Source organism: Salvia miltiorrhiza, chromosome 6 (assembly GCF_028751815.1).
Source record: "Salvia miltiorrhiza cultivar Shanhuang (shh) chromosome 6, IMPLAD_Smil_shh, whole genome shotgun sequence".
NCBI classification, from domain to species: Eukaryota; Viridiplantae; Streptophyta; class Magnoliopsida; order Lamiales; family Lamiaceae; genus Salvia; species Salvia miltiorrhiza.
The window spans coordinates 10,183,383-10,206,162 of record NC_080392.1 but is presented as its reverse complement, the minus strand read 5'-3'; the positions used below and the strand labels follow the sequence as shown (position 1 = coordinate 10,206,162).

Sequence of the window (22,780 nt, the reverse complement as noted above, 5' to 3'; positions counted from 1 at the left end):
GATTCACGCCGGATATAAAGAAAATGAATTTATTTTAATTCCAACAAAAATGATTTACAAAAACATTTGTAAATTTAGTTATTTAATTTATATGCATTGCATATTTATTAAATTTAGCATTCAAGTATTTTCACGAGCTTTTAATTAGCAAACCCTGAAGATTATTACAGTTTTCATAGTACAACCCGGAAGATTTTTATTTTATTTTATTTTACACCACTACACCTAACATCACTTCATCATTCATCATTCATCATTCATCATTCTACACTAATTCCACTTCCACTACACCCACCACACCACTACTCCCACTTTCCCTCCCACTACTCCCACTTTCCCTCCCACTAATCCTATCCCACTTTCCCTCCCACTACTCCCACTTTCCCTCCCACTAATCCTATCCACCACTATAGACAACAGCCGCACGCCTCAACATATAGTTCCAAAGGTTCATTCTTTTTATCATAACAAGAGCTATCCCTTCATACACTCTCTTATTTGATTTTATCAAACCAATTTATTTATACAGTTTTTCAAGAAAAGAAACCACCTCATTCATCCATTCATCTATTTATACATTCGTATTTACAGTTTAGTATAGATTTCAGTTTGAAAGATGGTATATATATGCATGTATCTACAGGAGCAAAATCTACAAAAAGAAGAAATTGAAGTTTTATTTTTGTTTCCTGCCTTCGATTTTATTGTATTGAGTTGAGAGTAGAGGGAGGCTCCTGCTGCTGTCGGCCGGAGTTTTGAGGGAGAGGCGGCGAGGCAAGGGCCTTGTTGCCGGTCTGAGCCGGGTCTGGGCTGGGTTTTGTAGAGGGCGGCACGGCGACGGCAGTTTGCTCCATCTACTGCTGTCGGCCGGAGAGAGAGGGGGGTGGAGAGAGATGGGCGGCTGTGGGTTCAGCGGAGGGAGGCAGGGCACGGCAGCGGTGCCGCTGCTGCCCGGCCACGGCTGGAAAAAGAGAAAGGTCGGAGATCTGAGGGAGGAGCGGTGGCGGCTGGGGCTGCTATCGCTGAGGAGAAGAGAGTTTGTCGAGGGAGACGCGTCTTGATCTGTGTGTGTGGCAGCGCTGTGTCGTTGCCAGAAATTGAGAGGAGCCATGATTGGGGCTAGAGCTCAGACGGTGGAGGCCCTCACTGTCGCCGTTCTGGGTCAGAGAGGAAGCGGAGAGCAGAGGGTTAAGGGAGATGAGGCGGTGACCGTGACAGCGGTTGCTGCCGCCGAGAGAGAGGGAGAAGAGGAGGGGCGTCGGGAGAGGGGTGGCCGGCGGCGTTCGTCGCAGGAGGAGGAGCTGTGGCGGCGAGGTTTTGAGGGAGGGGAGGAAGCGTCCGGCGAGGCGGCGCGCCGGAGGCGGTGCCGCACTCGACCGAGCAGAGAGAAGAAATAGGCGAGAGAGGCGCGAAAGTGATTGAAGCGTGAGTGTGTGTGCGTGTGGCTGATGGGGGGAAGAAGTAGGGATGGGAGTTGGGCTTTGAGGGTTGGGCTAGGGCTTGGGGAGTGGGCTTGAGTGTTGGGTTTGAGTTTAGGCTCCTATTTTGGGCCGAGTTAAATTATTTGGGCCGATTTTAATAAATGTTTGGGCTTGTTTTTATTTTTTAATAGGGCCATGTCTATTTATTTAGCTGGGCCTTTTTAAATTTTCGAAATGGGCTAAAATTTTATTAATTGATTGCCTTACATATTTGATTGATGATTTAATTAGACAAAACTGATTTATTTATTAAGTCTTGGGCCTGTTTTTTTTAAGTGATGGACTGCATTTTATTGGGCTACGAATTTTAAAACAAAAACATGAGCTTCCATTTAATTTTTGGACTTGTTTAATTGATTTATTAATTTGACTCTTTATTTGAGTTTAATTAATTATTTTTAAAGATGATTTGCATAATAATATTATTATTATGTGCATATATGATTAAGCATGAAATCATTTGCATCAAGTATTTATTTAATTGGAATTGTGCAGATTTGTTTTAAAGGAGCTACACTATTATAATTAATTAGATTTATTAAGTTTAATTAATTATTTTCAAAGAGTAAATTTTTATAATAATATTAAATTATTATTATAAGCATATTTTAAGTAATTTCTTATTATATGCCAAGCATGACATGATATTGCATTTATTTTGCAATAAGAGTATTTATGATTTAATTGGTTTTATTTATAATTTCAATTATTTAAGAAAGTTGAGTAAGAATATTGTTGGTGTTCTTAACTCAAGAGAAATGTTTTCAATTATTTATTCATTAAATTTTGAAAACCCGGCTAAGTGAATCATAGAATGTTAAGCATTACACCATGACTTAAGATCAAGGAGACCTATTAAGAATAGAATTTCTTGTAGGCTTTGTGACCAGGGGGATTAGCGCTGCTTTCCCAAGACATGTTTTTATGTGTATGATCTTCAGGCTTTGCCTAATCAGGTGGGCTTACTTTTCAAATGTACAAAGTATGATTGAGTTATTAAGCTCTAAATGTTTCAATGAAATGCAAATTGTTTATTTAATGTAATGAAAACTGTTTATCCAATAAAATATTTTGTGCACTCTGCTCTGTTTAAGGCTCGCATAAGTTAATCGATCGAGGTTCTCTTATGACCTAACACGTTGTTTGAGAATTGTGTACACCTATTAGCTGACTCGGTGGGTTGATCTCCATTCGGGCACTAATCATGTATGAGGCGTTATAAGGGTGCTCGACGGGATGTGTTCCGGAGCATTGGGTCCCAAATGGGAACTTGACTGGGTTACGCCCTCAGATCAAGTAAAGCGGGAGATATGGATCCGTCGGTGGCTAAAAGGTCCGGGATCACAGCGAGTAACGGAAAGGGAGTGTGACATGTGCGCACAAATGAAAAATGTTTTAACATGCTTAGAAGTACTTCTTTCAATTTAAAACCTTCTAAGTCATGTCAAGTATGATTGGATAAACTGTCTTTATTAAAGTATAAAATGTTTCAGAAAATGCATGCCCACTAAGTACATTAGTACTTAGCCCAAAAATACTTTCAAATGTTTTCAGGTTGGCTGGCCGGTGCTGACGGGACGGAGCTGAGGCTAGAGTTAAAATTCATATGTTAGACTTCCACTGTAGCAATTACTCTTATACATCTTTTGTTTTCTCAACTTAAGATGACTTCATGTCGAGCTTAAATTTGAAATTCTAGTTTTATGCTAATGAATGTTGGTTGTCAGAAACATGAAACAAAACTTGTGATCCAAAGGGGCATAGCCCGACTTTCTATCCTATTTTGGGTTTTAACGAGGTATTTCCCTTGTTTATTTCTATGAATTAGTTGCACCTCGATTATATTTATTCATTCAAGAATTGGGGTGTGACAATACAGTTCAATTGATATATTCACGTCTTTATATCTTAGCTGCTATACATTTTCACATTCAGCTACTCGTCCTATAGTAGCTGAAGTGATCAACAAATTTTTTAATATCATTCTTTATGTTTTCATATTGCTTTGGAGGTAATAAAAATAACTTGTCAAAAAATTTCAAGCAATATTCAATGTATATTAAGTTATATCATGTAATTGTTATTTAGGTATAAAATAAACCTATTTGGTACCTAGCCCACCAACTTTAATGTTGGAGGAATTCGAATCAATGGCCAATTATAAAATTTCATACTCTAACTAGGCCATTTATGGACCTATAAGTAATAAAGGGTTACTATGCGATAATATAATTGTTTTTCCGTTTCATGTATAAAAGCAAAATAAAATAAAAAAATTAGACGCGGGTCGGACTTGGCGGGCCAAGTTTTATTTATGAAAAACTTAAATTTAGTTAACACTCTTGCTAGGAATTAAACTCAACCCCTCTAATTTTGAAGATCAATATATGTCTTATCCATTGGTAACACCATATCTTTGTTAGTTTTGTTATAAATTTTATTTATACAGTCTTATATAATTATATGAATATCTCACTTTCAAAAAAGATCTTATTTAATATTAAAAATAGTTTCATTTAGACTTAAGAAAAATCTTATTTACTCTCAACAAACGTCTTATTTGATCTTATGAAAAGTTTTATTTACATTCAAACAAAAAAAAAATTACAAATAAAAAATCTTATTTGCTCTTGGAAAGCCATCAACCCTACCTCTGCAACATCAACAGGACTACTCAACAATGCTTCTAAATTGTTTAACAAATATATATCTCTACGACTGTCATATGGAGTTACAATCTATATTTGTAGATCTATAAGATTCCTCAAAAATAAGTTTCTCAACCTCCGACCTATTTTTTAATAATTTTATAAGCAACAAATATTTTATAAGAATAACTTATCATGATTTGTTATTTCCATCATATAATTTTTCAATTTATCTCTCTTTATGTAACACCCCGCCCATTTATATTATGTTTAGAATTATTTTTGAACTTAGATTTAAGATGATTCACGCCGGATTGAGAAAAGAATTTATTTTAAATTCTAACAAAAATTATTTACAAAAGCATTTGTAAATTTAGTAATTTAAATTTATATGCATTGCATATTTATATTATTAAGCATTCAAGCATGTATGTGTGTTGAGATTTATTTTCTTTTGGGCCTTATATTTTATTTACATTTGAGTAAAATAAATGAAAGCCCAACCCATCATCTTCCATCAAAGCCCAACCCACCACTTTCCTTGATATTTTCCACCACCACCGCCTCACTTTTTCTTTCTCTCTTCAAATACACCTCCTCTGCAAGTTCACGAAAATCATCTCCTCTCATTCACTCACTTCATCTCTCTCGTTTTCCTCCCGGACTGAGCTTCAAACGCTGAACTCCAAGAACAACAGCCAACGATTCACCCAGCAAATCCAAGCCAAGGTTTCATCTTTAACTCCCCTGCTCCTTTACTTCACTTTTCGTCCAAGAATCTAAATTCATGTTCATGTTTTTGTGTGTTTATATGTCTATATTTTGCTGCATAACTGTTAAGAATAGATAAAGGTGAAGTCTTGTTTTGTTTTTATGTTGCTGTAAATCGAGCATTGAGTGTGTTGTTTTGTGGAGTTGGCTGTGTGGGCGAATAAGTCGAGAGTAGAGGAGAGTGAGGGTGGTGGCCGTAGATTGCTGCAGTTGCCGGAAACAGAGGGAGGTGACGGCGCTTCGCCGTTGCCAAGGAAGTGATCGGTGTGAGCTGTACTGGTAGGCTGAGAAAAAGAGAGAGTCGGCGTATGTTTAGAGGTTGGGGATGAAGAGATGAGTAGGGAGATGAGTGCTGAACAGAGTAGCGAGAAAGCCAGAGCTGGGAGGACAGAGTTGGGAGGCCAGAGCTGGGAAGGAAGCCAGAGCTGAAATGCCAGAGCTGAATGCCAGAGCTGAAATGCCAGAGCTGAAATGCCAGAGCTGAACAGCAGAGCTGATTACCAGAGCTGGAGAACAGAGCTGGTTGAAGCAGAGCATGGTAGAGTATAGTAGTGCAGAGCAGAGAAAGGGGGGCAGAGGCAGCAGTGGGCTGCCTTTGTTTATGTACCTTGGACTTGTGCTTTTTAAGTAGACAATTATGCTTAAGTATGAAATGAGTCATGCATTGCATCATGATTTAATTGGTTTTTAAAACTCTAATCACAAGAAATACGAGTAAGAATATTGTTGGTGTTCTTAACTCAAGAGAATTGTTTTCAATTATTTATTCTTTAAATTTTGAAAACCCAGCTAAGTGAATCATAGGATGATAAACACTACACCACGACTTAAGATTTAATTCAGGAGACCTATTAAGATTATAGATTTCTTGTAGGCTTTTATAGACCGTGAGGACTAGCGCTGCTTTTCCGATCCAAAGTTAAGATTAAACGACAGGCATTGCCTAATCAGGTGGGCTTATTTTTCAAATGTATGATTTAGCTATTGAGCTTAAATGTTTCAATAAAATGAAAACTGCTTATCCGATAAAATATTTTGTGCACTCTGCTCTGTTTAAGGCTCGCAATAATGAATCGATCGAGGTTCTCTCTTGACCTAACACATTATTTGAGAATTGTGTACACCTATTAGCTGACTCGGTGGGTTGATCTCCATTCGGGCACTAATCATGTATGAGGCGTTATAAGGGTGCTCGACGGGATGTGTTTCGGAGCATTGAGTCCCAAATGGGAACTTGACTGGGTTACGCCCTCAGTTCAAGTAAGCAGGAGTAATGGATCCGTCGGTGGCTAAAAGGTCCGGGATCACAGCGAGTAACGGAAAGGGAGTGTGACAATTGCGCGCAATATTATAAAATGTTTTGACATGTTTAGAAGTTACTTGAATTTAAAACCTTCTAAGTCATGTCAGGTATGATTGGATAAACTGCTCTTATGATTATGAAATGTTTACAAAAATGCTAGCCCACTAAGTACATTAGTACTTAGCCCAAAAATACTTTCAAATATTTTTCAGGTTGATTGGTCGGTGCTGACGGGGCGAGCTGAGGCTAGGGTTCAACTCCGTATTTTGTCTTCCGCTGTTGCATTAGCTCTTTTGTATTTTGTTTCTCTAACATAAGACCTTTATATAAATTCTGATATGTTTCTTATCGAGCTTAGACTCTCAATTTCTATATATATTTTGTTGAGCCAAGACTATTATTTCACAAGTATTTCATTCTAAATGTTGGTTATCAGAAGCATGACACTAAACTTGTGATCCAAAGGGGACTAGCTCGACTTGTTATATTATTCGGGTTTTAACAAGGTTGTTCCTTGTTTATTTCTATGAATTGGTTGCACCTCGATTATAGTTTATTCCTTCCAGAATTGGGGTGTGACACTTTATTATTTTCAAATGCTTGAGAACTCATAAGCTCTTGAGACATGTTAAGGGTTGAAAATGGGGTAAAGAGATATATCAAGAGAAAATGCTGAATTCGACATCCAATTCAGAAAAACAAATAATAAGAACTCAATTCCAAACTCTCTATTAAATTACGATTTTATTGATAATAAATGAAACGAAAAGAAAAAAACCTATAACCCTTGAATACAAAATGACGTTGACTGAGCCTCTTTAAAATCTTTTTAGGGAAAGACAGAACTACGTTATAAGAAAAAGAGTACTCGTCTATTACAATGAAGGACAAACAACTATAATGAGAGGTCCAAGCAAAACAATGAATAGACCCAAAACACAGGACCCGATGTTCTCAGATCCAAGTCCCAGCTCACCGGGACTTGTAACAAAAATCCAAAAGCCATACCAGCTAGGGGTGTAAACGAACCAAGCCGTTCGCGAACTATTCGGGGCTCGGCTAGAAAAAAAACTCGTTCGAAATTCGTTCATTTTCTAAACGAGCCGAACTCGAGCCCAAATCGGAGCTTGATAAAATTATCGAGCCGAACTCGAGCCTGTGCATGTTCGGCTCGAACCTATTCGCGAGCCTATTCGCGAATAGGCTCGCGAATAGGCTCACGAATAGGTTCACGAATATGTTCACGAATACACTCGCGAATAGGTTCATTAAATAATAATTTTATATATTTTATTGTTAAATATTTTTTAAATAATAAAAATAATACTCATAATTAAAAAAAATACTACTAACTTGATAAATTATCTATTTGATAAAAATAAATTATAAATTATGATTCATAAATAGTCTAGTAATATATGAACAAATATAATTTTTTTTTTATTTTAATGAAACCTTAATATATAAATAATTCGAACCGAGCTTGAAATTCGAGCCGAGCTCGAGATAAACGAATAATTAACGAGCCGAGCTCGAGCTCGAGATAAACGAATAATTAACGAGCCGAATTCGAACCAAACTCGAGCTTGGTATTATATAAGCGAGCCGAGCTCGAGCTCATTTTTAGGCTCGAATTCGAGCTCGAGCCGAACCAAATCTTCACGAACCAAGCCCGAGCCTGGAGATATTCGGCTCGGCTCGGTTCGTATACAGCCCTACCCAGCCCAAACACCGCAGAAAGCAAGCTAGAAACAATAGGCACAAGCAACATACAAGACTCAAGTGCGAAAAATTACCATCCAAGAGCCAAGAACACCGATCAATCAATAAATTAAGCGAGAGATAACCATCATTAACCCAACGGGGCGCGAAAATCCAAATGTTAGAACACTTCCCCAGACAAATATTATGATGTATCGGGACCATATTAAGAGATTTCCAGAAATAAGCTCTAATCTTGAACGAACACAGACTTAGGCTCCAAAATACCAAGAATCAAGGGAGAAATAAAATGACAATGTTCCCTAAGAACATGTTTTGATACATCGGTTAGACCACAAACATTCTAGACGAAAATATTCATAAATTAATTGGAAGTGTGCAACGGAGTTTCCTCTATCACAATCTCATCAACCCATCTTTTATTTGCCACCCGAGACATTGTGCGTATATTAGCGGAATCATCCAGATCAATCACAAAACCCAATGGTCATCTATCTGCATTGTTAAGATACAATCTGAGGTGAGATTAAGCTATAAAGAATGAGAGAATATGATTCATTATACTGAATTGATGAAAAATGAGTTACATTTGAGATATATAAAACTAGCTTAACTTCTTAGTTGTAGATACAATTTGTATATGTATCTAACTAACTACTCATAACAATATAACTAACTTCTCAACTAACTACTCCCTCCGTCCGGCAAGATTATGTCACATTACTATATCGGGCGTCCGCCAAGATTATGTCACTTTCCTTTTAAGGCAATGGGCCCACCATCCTCTTTAATAATTTATCCTTACTAACACTCTTTATTTACAAAAAAATCCACCCAAAATTTAATCTCAACCACACATCTCATAAAGTGGTGGGACCCTTTCTCCACTACATCAAAATCATCACCAATTTTATTAAATCCCGTGCCCAAGCAATTTGACATAATCTTGGCGGACGGAGGGAGTATTAACAAAAGCTATTGTAACATATTTAAATAAGCTAATACACCTCTAACAATCTAATCTGGTTCCACCTCAACAAGATATAGATAATCTCGGAGCATGCAAAATCTTGATTCTGACAAGGGCTTGGTAAACACATATGCAATTTGATCATTAAATGGTACATATCCAACATCAATAGTGTCATCCAAGACTTTATCCCGAACATAATGAACATCAACTTCGATATGTTTGGTGCGAGCATGGAATGCAGGGTTACCAACTATAGCAATGGCATTCTGATTATCACTCTAGAGTTTTTTAGGAGAAGCAGGCTGAATTCCTAATTCAGAGCACAAACCTTGAAGCCATACTTTGTCTATGGTGGCATTTGCTAAGCTTCTGTACTCAGATTCAACCCTATTTCTAGATACAACTTCTTGCTTTTTAGCAAACCAAGTAATGAGGTTTTTACCAAAGAAAACACTATTACCACCGGTGCTTCTTCTATCATCAACACAGCTGGCCCAGTCAACATCAACAAAACTCACCAACTGAGAAAAAGTAGTAGGGTGAAAGAAAAGCTTGAATGAACCAGTGCCCTTTAAATACCTCAAGAGTCTTTTGCAGCCCAATGATGATCGGTTGGAGTAGTTAAGAACTGACTCAATTTATTTACTGTGAAAGAAATATCTAGTCTTGTGAGTGTAAGATACTGCAAAACACCAACTGTGCTTCTATACAAAGTGGGATCTGCAAAAGGCTTGCCAAAGGCTTTGAATAACTTTGTGGCTGCAGTCATTGGTGTAGAGCAAGATTTGCAGTTCACCATATTAGTCTTGACTCTTGACTAACAAGTCATGAATATATTTATGTTGACATAATGAGTAATTGCTTGCAGATTTGTGGACCTCGACACCAAGGAAATAATGAACATTGCCAATATTTTTAACTCATAATTTGGTGTGAAGTGTATCAATAATATGAGCTAGCTACCTCATTAGCATCATCCCCGGTGACCAAAATGTCATCTACATAGACTAGAATCAAAGTTAAAAAAGAGTCAGTTCTCTTGGAATAAAGAGAAATCAGAGGGTGACCTTTTGAAGCCCATAGAGCAAATCTCACTTCGAAGAGTGTTATACCAGGCCCTAGGTGCCTGTTTTAAACCATAAAAAGCTTTGGTTGGTTTACAGACATAATTGGGATGTTGAGAATCTTCAAAGCCTGCTGGTTGAGCCATGTAAATAGTGTCGGTTAATTCTCCATTCAAAAATGTATTATTTATATCAATTTGCTGAATGGACTACGCTAGAGAGAACATAAGTCTGACAGTAGAAGGCTTGACAACAACATTAAAGGTTTCAAGAAAATCTACACCGGCTAATTGCTCAAAGCCCCAAGCACTAACCTTGCTTTGAGCTTGTTCAGAGTGTCATCAACATTGAGTTTCATTCTAAATTCCCACTTGTTGCTGATAACTTTCTGATCAGGACTAGGTGGATTCAGTCTTTACTTATAGCTTCATACCAACCTGGATGTTGGAGAGCTTCTTCCACTAATGAATGAAATAGCGGTTTTATTAAAAAGAGAAAGCAAACCCAAGAAGCCAAGAGAGTACAACGAAGCAAACAAGACCGAACCAAACCAAACGGAAAGGAAAAAAAGGAACGAACACGACCGCAAGGCAAAAAGGGCAGCGTCAAGAGCTCCGGACTAACCATTGCCCCCGAGCCACCCTTCATCAACCACCGCGAGAACCCGAACAAAGCATGCAGCACACCAGCAGACTGCACACCAGTTGTTCGATCAAAGAACAACCAAGAAAAATCCAAGCCTCCCACCAAGAACACACCACGAGAGCCACGCCTACAGCTCCCGCCATCATCTGCAGGCCAGAGAAAGGCACCAAGGCCGCCACCAAACGCCCACCAACGTACCAACAGTGAGAGAAAGCCGCAGAGAGATCAGCCACCACAAAACCGCCCACCAGCGTACCAACTGTTTGACAGAACGCCGGAGAGAGATCAGCCACCTCTATCCCGCCGATCAGCGCACTTTGCGCAAAAAACTATGAGTTGCCATGTCCGCGATCACCAAGTCTTTGATCCTATCAATCCCATGAGGCCACCAGCCCTCCGGACAAGAGAGGTTAGCCATCGAATCCGCAACTGCATTACCTTCGCGAAAGATGTGAGAGACCCGAAGAGTGAAATCCATTAGTCGCGTAAGAGTCACTTTCCACGATGCATGAAAACGCCAGGGAACATCAAGAGTTCTTTCGTCTAAGAGCTTCACGACATAGCTAGAGTCAGCTTCCAACCAGAGTTTATACCAACCGCGCGAATGCGCTATATTAATCGCAGTGATCACCGCAAGTAATTCCGCCTCAAACGCATATCCTTTGCCACCATTCAAATGGAAACAACCTCTGACCACACCAAACTTATCTCTATACACCCCACCTGCTGCCATCTCCCCAGGCGCGCCCGCAGCCGCCCCGTCAGTGTTAACTTTGATCCAATCCTCAACAGGAGGCCACCAATGCACGCAAACATAAGTTGGTGGCGGCGCCGCCCGAGTGGAAATCCCAATAGCACAAGTGATTAAATAATCCGACCACTCATTAGAGGTGTGGCCTATACGAGCAAAAGCACCATCCACTTCCTTAAAAGAAGCTTTCACAAAGGTTAACACACGTTGATGAGCAAACTTCACGCCATCAAAGATAACCTTATTCCGCCACGACCAAATAGACCAAAGAGTAGTAATAACTCCCAGCTTCCAGAAACTTTGAATAAGCGAAGAAAACGAAGTCGCCCAAGCGTTCACTAAAAACATATATTAATATCGGCACACTCCAAAAGTTGGGGAATTTGAAACCATGCCAGAACTTCCTGCCAGATGATGGAAACTCTCGAACACTTCCAAAAGATATGATCAATGGTTTCCGCATTGTTCATACAGAAACAAAGTAGTTAGGAGTTATTAAACCATTGCGAATCAATCTGTCTAAAGTAGGCAATCTCTCATGAATAATACGCCAGCAAACAATTGAGCGACACTCTGGAATGTAGTTGTTCCAAATCCACGAACCCCAACAAACTTTAGGAAACCGGTGACCTGTCTGAGCAAAGGCTAGAGCAGCCGTGACGTCCCCGCGAAGAGAGTTTTTCCAGAGCTTCTTCCACTAATAATGGTAAGTCAAAAATATGAGAGGAAGACATGGTGAAATATTACGAGTATGTCATGAATTAACCAAAAACCCGATATTATTTCATCACCCTACTAATAATTAATGAGGTTGGAAGAGAAAATGTGTAAAGAAGAAGTTGAGAGAATAAGTTACAATTTAAAAAGTTACATTTACAGCCTTAATCGCTATTAAAAGATAGAAATAAATGGGTATTATAAAAAAAATATTAACCATAGATCTTTAAAGAAAAAGGGTGGAGAACGGTTCTTATTTTGTTCTCAAACAAGTGGTTTTATTTTATTTAAACTCTCTCTCTCGGAATATGAATATTGAATGAAAAAAAAAGTTTTGTTTTTAAATTTATTTTCGTGAAGTTAGTTTTAGATGAATGAGGCACATGCATATATCCATTTTTCTTTTGTGATATTTCTATATTCGTATAATCAATTCGTTTAACTCAATCTATAATAATAATAATAATAATAATAATAATAATAATAATAATAATAATAATAACACGTAATTTGTTTTTGATGATTATGGATCTAATTTTAACTTTAATATTTATCATATAATTTGATGAGGAGAAAATACTACATCAATGCCAATTATTTATTTAATTGAATAATGATCAAAAGGAATGCATTTATTATACATCGAAAATAAAATATATTGTTTACAAAGCCAACATAGCCATTGATGAAGCAACATAGTATATGGTCACAAAAAACAGCAGTGATTGTCTACAGAGATCGCAGATGAAAATGATGATGGTGATAATTAAAATAGAGTCGGTTCAAAGAATTAATGAAAAACACCAGCACTGTCATTAAATGAAACTAAAGCAAGCGCCGATTAAAGCAAGACAAAAAGAAATTGGAGTCAGCAAGAGGAACCAACATCTATAAATACATAGTCAATGAACTAAGCTAGAGCTGAAGCATGAAGAGTCAGCGCCGGGTAAATATCTGACAAAGCGTCTGACAAAAGCTGCTAGTTAGTTATCGTTGGTGTTATTAGTGAAAGGAACTCGGTGAAGGACATGCAGCATATGTAAGATCTTATTTGACTGTTTTACCCTTCTTGTATCTATCTTATAAATAGTTAGTTCACCTCATTTGCAAAGGTTATGCTATCATAAATTCTGAGAGCATTTCTCTACTGTTTTATCGGTGTTCTTCGATTGTCCGTCAGGCATTCCTCATTTTCCGATCAATTCCGTCACTCAGGTTTAATTAGATAATATTTTAAAAGTTGTTTCAATAGATGTGTTAATACTTGCTTCACCATGATTAAGGCTGAATTAAATTGTAAAACTGAGAAGGCAAAACAAAACTTGAAAATTAGAAAAATATTAACTATTATTATATCTTGACGATTAGATCAAAATAGTCTACTCGACAATGAGTGATGAAACTCATTACACTTGTGAAATAATTAGAAATCCATGATCCAATTACCGTCCCGCTTATAATTAGTGTTGTCATAGCTGAAAGAGACTCCGATCTCGTCAGCCTTCCAATATATAGCTTCTCGTCCTTTATCTCGGATCGGATCGTAAATATCAGCATAAACTGACTGCCAATCTTCCGTTTTTTGAATGAAACATGTTAATACGGCGCTTGTGTTCTGTACATTAGATTTATAGTCCTCACCCTTCTTGATCACTGTGTGGGATGGAGCACAAAAATCAATGAAGAGCTCTGTGTTACTCAATCCATTGATCACATGAGTTATTGGGGTCATGCCACCGCCTTTAACTTCTACCACATTTGCTAACACCAAGACCAAGCTTAGAAACAACAATTTAGATGCCATTTAATTTTTATTCTTATGGTTTTGTGTTTATGTTCTGTTGGGTTTTATAGATGAATTGGTGCAACTTAACTTGATATAAATTTCTAATACGTTTCGTATGTAATAAATAAGGTATTAATGACGTATCTCTAAAAGGATATAAACTAAATTAGAGATTCGGGCATGCACATATATACCTGTATGTAACATGTGCGAATTTGTAAGTGTACTTGTGAATTTTAGTTTGTCAAATATAATATCACGTGTGAATTTTGCTAATACAATATTTTTAAGGAAATATGCAGTCATATGTATGGTCATTTTGAACAAGCAAACATAAATTTTGGCCACTGATTTGAAAAACACAAAATCTGACCATATTTTACGCACTCTGTCCAAACTATCCTTTTACTTGTCGGTCATGCCTATTTTTGTTGCACGAATGGTACTAGTGACCATATTAGGGGTATCGATTGCTCATTCACGGCGGCCCCGAGTTCATCGGGAAAGAGAAATGGCGATATCGATTGGAAGAAGTTTGCGCCGGCGGTAGATAGTTATAACAGTTTGTTGGCGAAGGCTATCGCCGGAGGCAGGGTATCTTCAAAGTCACCAATGCTTATACTAATCTGGTAACGCCACTTTTTCTTACTAAAATCTATGATCTCTGTATATTAAGGGGGATTTACTTTGCATGGTTGGATATTTTTGTCCTCAAGAGTATGATTTCTACTTGCATGATTGAATATTTTTATCCTCAAGAGTAGTATTTCTAGAATGTGTTTGCTTTTTATCCCTCTAAATGGAGGGATAACAAAAATTTATGCCTGTAAATGTTTGCTTTCTTATCCCACATTTTACACAAGCACCATTTTTCCTTCCTTATTTTCATTTCAAGGACGGATAATATTATCCCTCCATTTTGGTGTGATAATATTATCCCTCATTGCAGTGAAAATAAGGAAGGAAAAATAGTGTTTGTGCAACATGTGGGATAAGAAAGCAAACATTTAAAGGCATAAATTTTTGTTATCCCTCCATTTAGAGGGATAAAAAGCAAACACACCCCTACAGTATAATCAAGGGCCTTGATATATCCAAAGTTTCAATTTATCGAAATAAATAAGATATTAATCTTACAGTTTTTATCTATCAAGGCTAATCTTTCGAAATAAACACTAGAGAATTACACACTCAAGCAACTATATATTAGAGACTAACAGTAGCACATATACAATTTTAAAACTTGTTATTATCAATAGCAATAGATTGTTTATTTGCTTATTTTGTTTATCAAAAACACTGGATGCTTAACAGGTGCAGAAAGCAGGGGAAAGAATCCTGTTTGGCGCAGTCGAGGAGAAGAACACAGTAGCACCAAACCAAATTAAGGAAAGCAATAACAATGGAGCAAATCAAAGCAAGGACTCCCTCAGCAGAACCTTGAAACAGTATCTTCACTCACAATAATATCGTACATGAAATTCAAAATTATATACTATATATTTTGTGGCAGCGCGAGGAGATTGTCGAAGATGACAGAAATTGAGCAAAGCCATGCTTAATGTGGCTGAGGGTGCTTCTGGTGCAGTCATGGCGCCAATTGTTCAATCCCGGCCTTTCATGTCTATGGTGCCGGGAGAAGTGCTCTTGGCTTCCCTTGATGCACTTAGGAGGTGATTGGTATGGTGGAATGGAGGTGGGAATGGAATGGTGATTCCTACCTCCATTCCATTCCTATGCTTGGTATAGTTTTATTTTAGGAATCATCATTCTTAAGGGAATCACCATTCCTTTACATATAGGAATCATCATTCCTTCCCTCCAACATGGTATTACCCATTCCATTCCATTTCTAATTCCACCTAAATTTAGGTTTTGACAAAATTACTCTTATATATTTTGCACCCTCATCCCCAACCCCACCCCAGCCCCCTCTCCCCCCCCCCAAAAAAAATATTTTTTTTAATTTTTTTATTTTTCTCGCCACCCCAGCCCCCACCCCCAATTTTTTTTTTTTTTTCTCGCCACCACCACACCCCACCCACCCCTCCCTCCCCTCCAATTTTTTTTTCTCCCCACCCCACCTGCCACCCCCCCCACCCCCCCCCCCACTCCCAACATTTCATTTTTTTTTTCTCGCCACCCCTCCCAACCCACCCAAAAAAAAATTTAACCTTTTTTTTAGTTTTTCTCGCCACACCCCACCCCCAAAAATTTTATTTTATTTTTTTAAAATTTTTCTCCCCCCACCCACAATTTTTTATTTATTTATTTTACTCGCCACCCCCACCCCACCCCACCCATCCTTCATGATGCAGAAATGCGACAAAGATACATGCTCCATTGGTATTGCAACTCAAGAAGATCCAATTCTTAGGAAATTTGGTATAAAATCATAATAAATTTCTAAATTTTAGTTTTTCCCACAATCTTTCATTCTTGTTTCAAAATTCATGATAAATCATTTTTTTTGGAATTTCCCACGATGACATATATATTTCGATAAAAAATTTAAATAACGTGGCAATACAATGTAATTACATGAAAATTATGTGACATGGCAATCGAATTGCCCCCTGCGTTTTAACGGTGATTGATCCCATTAGAGCAGCGCTTGGGGCGGCCTTTAAAACGTGGAGGCATTTTGCTTTAGTTTTGAAACGTTGAGGTAGGTAAACAACGTCAACCCTGATGTTAGGGTGTTAAAGGTGACAGGGGTGTCAACGTTGAGGGGGAAAGTGGTACTTAACCCTTAAATATGCCACATCATTCAAGTTCGGCGCCACGACATTTAAAAAATTCGCTGAAAAATCACACTATGGAAAATTTCAAAAAAGTGATTTATTATGTATTTTGAAACAAGAATGAAAGTTTGTGGGAAAAACCAAAATTTGAAAATTTATTAATGTTCTAAACCAAATTTACCCTAAAAAAATTGGGAGGTACGGGGGGAGGGGGGTTAGTGGGAGGTGGGTGGGGGTGGCGAGATTTTTTTTTTAGAAAATAAAAAAATAAATTGGGGGGGGGGGGGGGGGGGGAGGGGGGGTGTGGGGGTGGTGAGTAAAATAAACAAAAATTTGGGGGGGGGGGGTGGGGGGTGGGTGTGGGTGACGAGAAAAATTAAAAAAAAAAAAAAAGATAGGGGGTAGGGTGGGGGGTGGGGTTGTGGGTGGCAAGAAAAATTTAATTTTTTTTTCGGGTGCATGTTTCTGTGTAGTAGTAATATGCATGGAAAATAAGTCAATTTTTTTTAAAAAAAAATTGATTAATATTCTTTTTTTTTTCTTTTCGATTTTACCCCAGTGCATATTTTGGATTGTCCCTACAAATATAACACAAAATAGAGGTGGAAGAGAGATGCAAAATAATGTCAATTTGATAAATTATGATGTAAATGTTAATTTAGCAAAACAAAATAATTCCATTCCATTCCTAAAATTTATTTTTAGATACCAATCATAGGAATGGAATCAAACAAGGAATTACAATTCCATTCCTTTTGTATTCCTTGTGCATACCAAGCAAAGGAATTGTCATTCCTTTCCTCCCTTCATTCCATTCCTACCTCCATTCCATTCCACCCTCATTCCATTCCATCATACCAATCACCTCCTTAGTAAGTTCCTTTCAAGTGTTTCCTCGTATTTCAATTCAGACACGAGTTTTCTCGTTTCTTGTAAATGTTTAAAATCAGTTTATGGTCATGTTGTGAATCCACAGACAAAATAACAGACGCAGCTGAAGCCGCTGAAAAGAAATGACAATGCTTGATGCAAACAGGTAAGCCAATGCAGGCCGAGTTATGGCACTCGAGATCTTCTGTTCTGAACTGTGTTTCATCTTCGGTTTATGGAAAAGCAGGTATGGAGACAAAGCTGGAGAGACGATGGAGCACGCGTTTGAAACTGCAGGGCATTGTGCGGGTGCTGTTTGGAATGTATTCAAGATAAGGAAAGCCATCGACCGTGACTCTGCAGTAACAACAGGAGTGCTCAACAATGCTTCTAAAATTAAGAAATAAATATACGAGATAACAATAATGATAAGATGTAGTTAGAAGCTATATATCTAATAATAATCCCACCTGTAAGATTCATTGAGGATTATTGGTTTTATACCTGGTGCTAAGATACGAGTCTTCCAAAGAGAATCCCACTGCAGATAATAGCTCCAAACCATTTATTGGATACAAATCTGATGATAAGAGAAATCACATGAAAAATAATTAGTCATTACAAATACTTCAGAGATCAGACCCCCCCCAAAAAACGACCTGAGTAGTTCGAAGATACATGCTTCAATTCCCAATTTCCCATTATATTATTATCTATTAAAAGTTCAAAGTATCTTCAGAGATGTAGAAGATAGCAGATAACAGTATGCGCCCATGGGATATATGAACATAAACACCACCTAAGCAACAGAAAATCATGTATTGAGGTACCCACTTTCTGTTGCAATCAGCACGGCTTGAAAGGTCAACTGTGAATATCTGCCAAGCTAATTGTGTCGATGCACCAGCTAAGAATACGTAATATGGCCATTCTGTACCAACCATCAAAAAGGATTAAAGGAAGAGACAAATATGGACAGACATTACTACCAGAGCAGCACAATTATCTGCTGGCAGAGAGAAAAGAATAAAACTAGCATACCAAGATTGGCATTATATCCACTAAGAGCAAGGCTACCGATACATGCTGCTCCAAAGCCAGAAATCCATTCTTTCGTTGAATCTCCAAACCTCAAGGCTGTTGATTTGACACCCACTCTCATATCGTCTTCCTTGTCCTGCATGTACAATTTGTCACCTACTACTTCACTGGAACTAGAACCGACATTTTCATGCCTGAGGATTTTTATGCATTGTGAGGACATAATATTCCAAACATCAGAATAGTTTGCAAACCCCAATTTAAAAATATTTTACAAGCACTAATTTAGTTCATATAGAGGACCTCCTCCTGATATTAGGATACAAGTAATCTGAAAATAGAGGGTTTTAACATTCAGCATATAGTGTGAAATATTCGAATTAAAAAGGCAAAATAGTTATTGTTATGGAAGCACTGATCTTATGGAAATTTTAAATTTATAATGCCGAATGTAGAATGAAGGTCACCAAGTATCGGTTCTTATTTATGGCGACAATTTTGTTCATGAGCTTGGACTTACTAAGACTTATTTGTTTATCTTTTTCCTGCTGGGAGAAAAGGATAGAAATTATGTGCAAGCCAAAGCAAAAATGAAAAAACCAGACTAATTGTTTCCCCGAAATTTTAGTGGGAGCTAAATGTTATCCATATGATATAACTCGGGCATGTTTGTTTGGCACAGATTCTGGCCTGGGAAAGTAATCTGATTCCAAAATATTAAATTCATGTGTTTGATTAAATTAAATTTTTATCAGTCAAGGAAAGTAGTGCAACTTTCCAGGATTCTTATTCCCCAACTTTTCTTAGGTATTTTTTTTCCTCATTCTCAAGATTCTTACTTATTTGTATTATTTTATAATAAAATGTAAATTATTATTTTTATTTAGTAGATATTTAATGTTTCTATTATTATTATTATTATTAGTAGTACATAATTTATTTTAAGCAAATTATAATGTAATTCTCATAACTATGAATCAACTTTATATTATTATTATTATTATTATTATTTAATTGATTAATTAGTTCATAATTTATTTTAAGCAAATAATAATTTAATTCTCATAACTATGAATCAAATTTATATTATTATTATTATTATTATTTAATTTATTAATTAGTTCATAATTTATTTTAAGCAAATTATAATTTAATTCTTAGAACTATGATCATACTTTATTAAGAAAATCTTAATTTAATTTTTTAAAACTACAAAAATAATACTTTATGTACATTATTATTATTATTATTATTATTATTATAAACAAATCTTGATTAAATTTTAGAGCTATGAATCACACCTTATTATTATTATTATTATTAAAGAAAATTTGAATTTAATTTTAGAATTATAAATCATATAATTAACCTTAATAATGTACTTTGTTGTTACTAAAAAATTAATCAGAGAAATTAATTATAAAGATTAAATTACAATTTAATTCTTATATATATTGACTAATTATATTTATTTAATGATATATACAAATCCAGAATCCTAATAATTATTTTTGGTATTTCCAAACACTGGAAAATGAATCCTAATAAATTCATTTTCCACGGAATCATTTTCCTGGGAATAACAATCCCAATTCACATTACTTTCCTGGCAAACAAACATGCCCAAAAGGAAAGTACCAAATCCCTGAAAGCCCTAAAGATATCAGATTTCCTAAATTACGATTACATACATATCCAGTTGGAGATTTATATCAAGAACCAAGAGATAGGAATCAAAGATAAGCCTATACCTGATGTGCATAAATTGTATCGTAAACGAGGGTCCAAAATACACCAGATGCATAAAGAGGGATCACTATAGCAGGATCAAGGCTTCCTCTAACAGCAGCCCAACCAAGTAAAGCACCCCAGTTAAATGTCAATCCAAGATAGGCCTGAGGCTGCACCAACATAGATACAGCTAAAGATAGATAATTCCATGAAAGTGTTTGCCGAAGTACAGAGGCAGACACAAGTTCCTTGGTCTCTGCATGCATGTGTGTGCCTGTGCGGTGTGCCTCCCCTCATCCTACCTGTCTCAGGGCACAAGGAGGAATACAAGGATGAAAAAGGATTGAGATCAGAATTGATTACCCAATACGTCAGTCTCTTCATCAGAGGGTATGAAAAGACAAGCAGCAGAGATGAAGCTCCCAGAACACGGCTGCAAAATTATTGTATGAGTTAAGATATAAACAAGCAACATAGACACCCAATCACCATCTTTCTTTTTTAGTGGATTGCAGATCCCCTTAGTGATGGAAATGGATACCGACGTTCAACACATGTTCCAAATTTCCAGTAAATGCATAATTTGGAAACCACTCCTACTTCCTAAGAAGAATGACATCTAGTGTCAGAGCTCCCTGACACGCTCAAAATATTCCTTTTTAAATCATACACATAACAAATTCCATCAAGTTGGATACATTTTCTCAAAAAACAAACTCCATTTATATGCTAACACATCATACTCATTGTACTTTCTTGGATCCCGGTTTCTAGAACTATTTTATAAAAATCCATTTAGCAATTCAGAGTTTCAGTGACTTAGTATGCAAGCTCACCGATTAAATCCTCTAGCCATGCAGCTTGTGGATGAGACTTTGTAAAGCTCATATACTTATGGTGTTCTTTTCATGTATTCAATGCCTTCTAAGAGCTTATAAGAGAACTTCACCACTACATTATATAGATTAATACGCTTTTCAAGAACATGAACAGCTGCAAGCAAAGTGAAGAAAGAATGAGTACAAACCTAAAATTGTTCAGTTGCAGAAGAATTTCCAACCCCAAAAGCAATTGAAAACCAAGAAAACAAATTCCCCGGAAGGGTGAAAGTACACCACTTGCTATGGGCCTTGACCTTGTCCTGTCTACCTACATCATATTAAACAATCAAAAACAGAAGCATTGCAATCAATAGAAGGAAGAAGGACGCATGCTAAACATGAAGACAAATCATATAATGCAATAGCTAAAGATATTAAGATTTGTTCTCACTCGGTGCCATCTCTGACCCACAGCATTAGAAACTAAAGCATGCCAAATGATTCTTTCTAAATCTTGAATACATAAAAACAATGATGTGCAATATTCGAATGGTAATTACCTTGGTGTCAATATCTCGATCTAATAGATCATTGACAGTGCACCCTGCGCCACGCAGCAGCAACGCCCCTGTTCCAAAAATCATCATCATCTTAATATCCGGAAGGCTCCCTGGAGCTGCCGCCATCGTAATTGACCTTTAAACCCAAAATATCACCTCAATAAACTTCCAAATCATCACATTTAACTTCTTACAATCTTTGTTATGCATTGTCTCAGGACGAATAGAAAGCAAGACTAAAAAAACAGTAATATTTATTTAGTTTTAGAAGCAATTAACAAGGAAAATGCTCGTGCAAACATGATCTTACACCTATTTGGTTTATTAATCATCTACTTCAATTTCTCTTTACACTCACATCATATGCAATTTTTAAACCCAGAAAGAATATTAAATTTAGCTCTTCACTTTCCTAAGTATGATAGAAACTGAGTAAATAGAGACAAACAACTAAACCGCAGGCGAAAAAATCAGCAAAACATGAAAGCACAGCCAAAGGAATTGGGAACTTAACGAAAAATAGACAGATGAACAAACTTACCACATACACGGCCAAGCCAGGAGCCAAGTCCCTATCGGCTTGTCCAGCCGAGCGAGCCGAGCGTAGGGCCGCGCCTTTTCCGGTAAATAAACATCAATCCACGACCGATCACACTCATTACCCTTGGAATTTTTCGATTTTTCTCGTTTCTCATCGGATGGTACAGTGGAAAAGCTAGAATACTGAAGAAGATGGTGATAGGCTCCAATTGACCGGAATGAATTGCTGTCATTGTAAACTTGATTTTTGGAGGGAAAAATTCCGGAGACTTGGAAGAGGTGGCACGAGTCGGCGGAGGGTGGAGGCGAGTGGAAATAAGTGTGCACGGCGGAGAGAGACGAGTGGCGCTGGCGGAGCTTGCGGAGGCTCCGAGCGGTTCGGGATAAGCCATGAAATGCCATTGTTGAGACGGCACAGATTTCACCTCCCGGCTTCAGGCACCAATCAATTCATAAAAATATCTTCAAATTTCTCAGCAACCCACGTCAGTTTTCAAGGGAGACTTTTCCCGAACCGTCTCAAAAATTCGTATCTACTGCTTATTTTCCAAAGAACCCAAGAGAGATGAGGCGGCTCTAAGGTTGAATTGCACTTTAAAACTTTCAATAACA

General features: G+C 37.2%; 1 protein-coding gene and 1 long non-coding RNA gene across 2 annotated transcripts; one reads left to right on the top strand and one right to left on the bottom strand.

The window, feature by feature from the left end:
* The first annotated feature begins 405 nt into the window (after positions 1-405).
* LOC130988562 (uncharacterized) lies at positions 406-3,282 on the top strand. Its single transcript, XR_009090133.1, has 3 exons — positions 406-448; positions 2,359-2,437; positions 3,036-3,282. It is a non-coding gene; the product is annotated as an uncharacterized LOC130988562 (long non-coding RNA).
* A 12,014-nt stretch (positions 3,283-15,296) lies between these two features.
* LOC130988561 (4-hydroxybenzoate polyprenyltransferase, mitochondrial) lies at positions 15,297-22,570 on the bottom strand. Its single transcript, XM_057912448.1, has 10 exons — positions 22,170-22,570; positions 21,629-21,764; positions 21,275-21,396; positions 20,611-20,680; positions 20,268-20,417; positions 18,517-18,652; positions 18,310-18,406; positions 17,980-18,055; positions 17,471-17,832; positions 15,297-15,526 (listed from the first exon to the last, which is right to left on the bottom strand). The coding sequence occupies exons 1-8, from the start codon at positions 22,568-22,570 to the stop codon at positions 17,986-17,988; spliced, it is 1,182 nt and encodes a 393-aa protein (XP_057768431.1). The 3' UTR covers positions 15,297-15,526; positions 17,471-17,832; positions 17,980-17,985.
* Between the last annotated feature and the right edge of the window lie 210 nt (positions 22,571-22,780).